The 5,897-nt window shown below is 40.7% G+C and overlaps 1 protein-coding gene across 3 annotated transcripts; it reads right to left on the bottom strand.

The window, feature by feature from the left end:
- Nucleotides 1-2,034: 2,034 nt before the first annotated feature.
- LOC122660820 (SEC1 family transport protein SLY1-like) lies at nucleotides 2,035-5,897 on the bottom strand. 3 transcript variants are annotated; one of them, XM_043856060.1, is made up of 2 exons: nucleotides 5,817-5,897; nucleotides 2,035-3,916 (listed from the first exon to the last, which is right to left on the bottom strand). In XM_043856060.1, the coding sequence occupies exons 1-2, from the start codon at nucleotides 5,837-5,839 to the stop codon at nucleotides 2,077-2,079; spliced, it is 1,863 nt and encodes a 620-aa protein (XP_043711995.1). In that variant the 5' UTR covers nucleotides 5,840-5,897; the 3' UTR covers nucleotides 2,035-2,076. The 3 variants fall into 3 exon arrangements, with proteins under 3 accessions (XP_043711995.1, XP_043711996.1, XP_043711994.1); XM_043856061.1 differs by having other exon boundaries at nucleotides 2,035-3,908; nucleotides 5,809-5,891; XM_043856059.1 differs by lacking the exon at nucleotides 5,817-5,897 and adding an exon at nucleotides 4,061-4,129 and having other exon boundaries at nucleotides 2,035-3,908.

The raw sequence follows: 5,897 nt of genomic DNA, 5'->3' as shown, positions 1-5,897 counted from the left end.
ACAAGGAAAGGATATTAGAGTCAAATCCCACAGTAAGTGGGCTATTCTTTGGGTGGGCCATCTTCAACCCACAATAGAAAAAAAAAAATCCCACAGTAAACCTTATCAAAAGAGTGAATTGTAATTCACTCAAACATTTTCAATCAGGTCTGGGACTTCAGAGGCAAAATCGCCTAGGCCTTTTAGCAAGGTCCAGGATAGAAACTACATGTAAAGCAATACGAAGGCTAATTACAGAAAATAACCTAGAATCAGAGCAGGTTACATCATCTGCCTATAAAATGATGTAATAACTGACAATAAGGACAGATTACAAGAACGCTAAACAAATAAAGCCCAGTTATGAAACTTGGGAGCAAACCAATCAGTAGTTAATTAGTCTTTAAAGCTTTAAGATGGCCGAAAGTTGTCAGGAAAAACAGAACAACTGGGAGCTGATGATGCAGATATTCTGCAATTTTATCACTATATACTGGCTGCAGCAATTCTCAGATATCATACAAGGAAGAAATCTCCATCAACAAGGTGCAACCAGCACACCACTGAATGAAGATTAATAAACCCTATCGCAGGGCATAAGTAGCAGGCACAGTAGATATAATGAGTATTGCAGGTCATTAAAATCTTCAGCCGCAAGTCTGGAATAAAATCACAAAGGGGAAGAAACCAGTTTCTCAAAAAAAAAGCCCTCAAGAAACCCTAGTTCTTCTTCACTCTTGATTAACTAGGGTGGCATATATGTTTTTTTTTTCTTCTTTTGCCTGGCTCTGATACCATGTGACAAAATCAAATAGAACCAGAATGTTATAACGCATTTGCACATTCGCACAAGATGGCCAAATATGGGATCGAAGAAAGCAACAATCAAGACAATCGCAAACACAAGCAGATTTACTGGATTCAGTTTCGAGAGAAACCTACGTCCACGGGAAGAGCAGCGGCAAACTTTTCACTACGCAAAACGAAGATACAAGTTATTTCGTCTAACCCTAGAATGAGAGAAAAGTGTCTTATATATACCGTTACAAAAAAAATTTCTCGGGGGCATAGCCCCCGAACCCCCCAAAGAAATTTGTTCACTTGCTCCTATCAGCCCAACCCTCCGCGTCACGAACTACATCTCAACTTTTTCTCCCTTCGGGTCGGGTCGGATCCACATCGCACTTGGATCCTTGAAATACAAGACATACTCAACACAGTATGTATCAAGAAAAAGAAGAGAACCGAGAGAGATGTTGATAGGGAAAAGGGGAGAGAATCCTAGACCATGATAGGACTCAGAATAGTGCCCATCGTGGCCTAGGTCCACCACTTATATTGCTATTATAAAGAGTCCTACTAAAAAACAAGTTACAACCAAAGACAATTAAAATAAATAACAATGACTTAACATAAACTATGACTCAACATACACGATTTAACAAGGGGAGGACTCCTCATGGTACACCTTAACAACTTCCTCACAGAAGAATAATTCTATTTCTAAAACCATTTTCACATGGGCAAAAAATGCTATCGAAGGACTTCAGAGGATCAAATAAATGAATATTACTTTAGGCTTTATGAAGCCCACCAACATCAAATGGCACCTTCTGCAATAATGTATTACAAGAAAATGATGCAAAACAACAAATCAAAAACTAGGCTGCTCCAAGCTTGAAAGTGGATAAAGTCTCAACTATTCATATTTGACATTTCCAATACATATATATAGTGGGAATCCATAAAGCTAGAGGAACTCCCAAAAAAGGATTCTGATCTCAATGCATTACATTAATGCTTCTCTTCAAGAAGTAAGCTTTCAGATAAGGAGGGAAAAATATGGTGAAACAGGAAAAAAGGAAAAGATAAATGCTGGAGCCTACTCACATAATGAATAGGAAATAGCAGTGTTTCTACAACCTAGAGAAGGTCACCTTGGGTTCTCATTCGAACATCGTTATGCTGATCTCAAAAGCAAATAGTGGCAAGTACACAAGCGTCCCTGCTGAGTCGTGACCTTGACTGCTTGTAAGCACACCCACTTCATTCGTACACCATCCAAAGCGAACTTCAAACAAAAATGAGTTATCTGCTTTAATGGGAGGGAGCACCAGGACTACTGCCTAAACCCATTTTCTGTCCTAGCAGTGTTAGCTGGTCAACAAACTCTGCTCCTGTAAGAACCTCTGTTGTTCCATATATAACATGTTTGGCAGGCTGCTGAAGGCGTGCAAACTCTTGCAAGCTCTCAAACTCCAAATAATTTCCACCACCAATCATGAACACAATTGCCTCCTTGAATGGTCCCTTCAAATGATTGCTACTGGTCCCCGAACCTGATTTCGGGGCACGAGGATCAAACAGGAGGCACGATTCGATGTCAGGGTTTGGCTTCCCCTCCATCAGGGCTTCTACAGTCCTTGTCACTGCCAACTGTCGATCACCTGACAAGAGATTCTTCACACCTGCTGTAACAGCACTTATTGACTGCCCATAGAGCTTCTCAGCCCAATCAACAATGTTATTCTTGCTTGCGGAATTTGCTGAAGCCAGAGAGGCATTCAATGATTTCATTTTTTTTACATACTGAAATGCACAAGTATCCACCTCGGACTCTCTCAGGGCAGCTTCCACCGCTTCAAGTTCTGACTGAGGGATAGTTTCTGCAGAAAGAAGGTAAATTAAAGCGAACCGTAGCTTATCAACTTTTGAGCCATGCCCTCTAAGAACACTTAGAAGTTCATTCCGATCAATGCTTCCTCTCATCAACATATCATTCTCCTTCTTAGCATAAGAATCCAATGACCTCTGCTTGATCTCACCCAATAGCACAGTGGCTATATTGGTGTGCTTATCAATGACTTGCTTCCGCTCTGTCAGTTCAGGCAGTGAGTTCACAGCACTCATTAAATGTTTTGTGTTTCCAATCAAGTCCTGCCCATCAAAATCAGCCGGATCTTTCCCACCTGTTCGCTTGTTCACCTCATCCACATCCTTTTTATATTTATTCAATTGGTTCTCTATCTCCACTGCAACTTCTGGGAATTCCAACGACCCATTTGCCACCCAAAATGGGTCCGAATAATCCAATTCATAAGAACGAGGACCCCCCTTCTCTCCTGGGACAGTCAACCTGTTAAGCTTCAACCCCAGAACATCATGGACGAGAGGACGGTACAGGAAATCATGCTGGATTCCAACAGATAGCTCAAAATTCCGGTCAAAAATACAGAGTATTGGACGCTGGAAAGAGCTCCCGAGATTCCCCCCTTCTGAGAACAAATTGTTCTTCGATATCAGATGATCACGCAGTCGTGAATCGAGTTCCGAAGCAACCACCTCTGCAGGTCCACCTCGTGGGCACCTTATGATTGGAACTACAGCAAGCGTTGCAAGCACACAGAACAATCCACTCACAATCTTCTCTATGAACCCTTCGATCTCACGATCCCCAGCAGAGGGATCATTCAGTTGGACGTAGCACGACTTTTGCGCTAGTGAAAACAAGTTATCCTCGAGGGTTACGAATTCTAAGTACTGGTCGTACACCTTCGAGACCCGATTAATTGAATCAGATTTCAGGGCTCCGGAGGCAAGATCTTCAAGCAGAGGTCGAGGGATGGAAGAAGAGAAATTCAGGTGGAAGTTCTCATAAAGAGGGGCAGACACATCAGCAATGATTCTCTGAATGTTAGATGGACTCGGTTGGACGAAGTAGACGGCAGGCACATCAGGGACAGGTTTTCTCTCCTTATCAACAAGGAAATACAGAGTGACACCGTATTTGCGGAGTTCTTTGACATGGATCAAGGGTGATAGAATGTCCTGACAGAATCTGTCATAGACCAAGATCTTATAGACCTCCTCGTCCACATTCCCACTTGCATTCAAAGGTTGGTTTAGATTCAGCATTCGAATAATACAACCTATTCGTTAAATGGAACAGAAAATTCACAGTATTAGAAGCAGATCGCATAAAAAGAGAATTCGTAATGGTTCGTTTCTTTGTTCCAAGTTTTGTCTATTTGCAGGTTTGCAATGAAAATGAAAAGATTGGAGAAGCGAAGGGAAGTCTTACCGATCTGCTTCTGCCGAAGATTGAGCGTCATTGTCACTTGCAACAGATATCTCTGCGGCTCGAGTCTCTCGTTTTTGCAGCAACAGAGGATTTATGGATGGGTGAACCTTACTCCACTGGTACAAGAAAACTCTCATATATATGAATTCATAGCCTTTCAGCTCTGGATCTGGATTTTAGTTTGGTTTGGTTCCTTCTGTGTCACACAGGCAGGTCACACCGTCACACTCACAGGTGGAGAGCCGGAGAGAAGCGAATGCAGAGGGACTACCATAAACGCTGACGATATTATACTCCGGTCGTAGGCTAACTAAATAAGTCACCTCGTTTTGAGTCGTTGCTTTGTTGGAGATCTCGATCGATCAAACAATGAATAACGACGTCATAAAAAAAAAAATTTACCAAAGATGTGACAAAAGTTAAAATCTCATCCAATGCATATAAAAACGCTGCCTGGGCCTCTAGGAGCCTGCACGCAAGGATAGTCCATGGAATTTTTGTTTTCCCTGAGGGCAGCTCGGTTCTTTTACATGCTTCTGTGTTTAGGTGCAAGAGTTACACAGGCCACACAATCAGATAACGTTCTTTTCCCCAAATCAAAATACCCAATGAGTAGAAAAACATCTACACAATACTTTTAAGGGAAAATGTTTTCTTTGTGGCCACGCCTAGACACAGTGGGGGGCGAAATGACCACCCCACCCCATGAAAGGCGTAAATCTCACCCCCAAAATGCCAGCATGTGCTCTCATTGACTGCCACATGCATGGCTCCTGCGCTCCCCAACAAAGAACGTTCCCTTTCCTTACCAAAAAAAAAAACGTTCCCTTTATTTTTAAATACCTTTTTCATACCATTTGATTTGAGGGGATGAGCAAGTTAGCACACACCTGACTGCTGATGGAATCATCTTACTTAAACTGTATTGTCAGGCCCATCTCTTGACAATATAACGAACAAAGTTTGTAAATCAGTTGCAACAAATGCTTCGTCACACACATCTCTAGGTATACCATCGTCGGTTCTACACCATAAACTAACCCTTTACCGTAAAGAATATATAAGATGGAATGAAAAGGCATTTGGGAATGTACAAATCAAGATTAAATCATTCTCAAATGATATTGAATGTTTACAAAGGCTCCCATGTTTGAGGAGGCAAAAATTTCACATTACACGGCCAAGAATACCAAGTTCTTCCATGTTTCTACTTAACAAAAGAGGCAACAGAATGGTATCTTGAAAATCAAACTCTCTTATGGCAGTTGGTCTCAATTTTAAGATGAAGTTTATTAAGGGTTGTTATAACATTTTAGTTTGGCATTTAAATCTGAAGGCGTTGACGATACCTCAATTTCCATTATCTTAGAGGTAGTTCCAGCTTTAGTTTATAAGGGTGTCAAATGGTTCGATTTTGGTGTAAACAATTTGATTATGTTTGATGCAATATTTGTTACGTAAAACAAAACCAAACCATTTAGTAAATGACTTAAATGGTCTGGATTTTAAATTGCTATAAATGGTTTTACTTTTTATATTTTATTTAAACGACTTCTTTCTCTTTTACTTTTTTTTTTTTAATATAAACTTAACATAATTTGAATTGGTTATTGTTATATGTTTTCTTTTAATAATTGTACTGTTTATAATTGGTTATTCGTAATGGTTCGTTTCTTTATTCCAAGTTTTATCTATTTGCAGGTTTGCAATGAAAATGAAAAGATTGGAGAAGCGAAGGGAAGTCTTACCGATCTACTTCTGCCGAAGATTGAGCGCCATTGTCACTTGCAACAGATATCCCTGAGGCTAGAGTCTCTCGTTTTCGCTGCAACGGAGG

This window comes from Telopea speciosissima, chromosome 5 (assembly GCF_018873765.1).
Source record: "Telopea speciosissima isolate NSW1024214 ecotype Mountain lineage chromosome 5, Tspe_v1, whole genome shotgun sequence".
NCBI classification, from domain to species: domain Eukaryota; kingdom Viridiplantae; phylum Streptophyta; class Magnoliopsida; order Proteales; family Proteaceae; genus Telopea; species Telopea speciosissima.
Note: the sequence above shows the minus strand (reverse complement) of the source record. Positions and strands in the feature narration are given on the sequence as shown.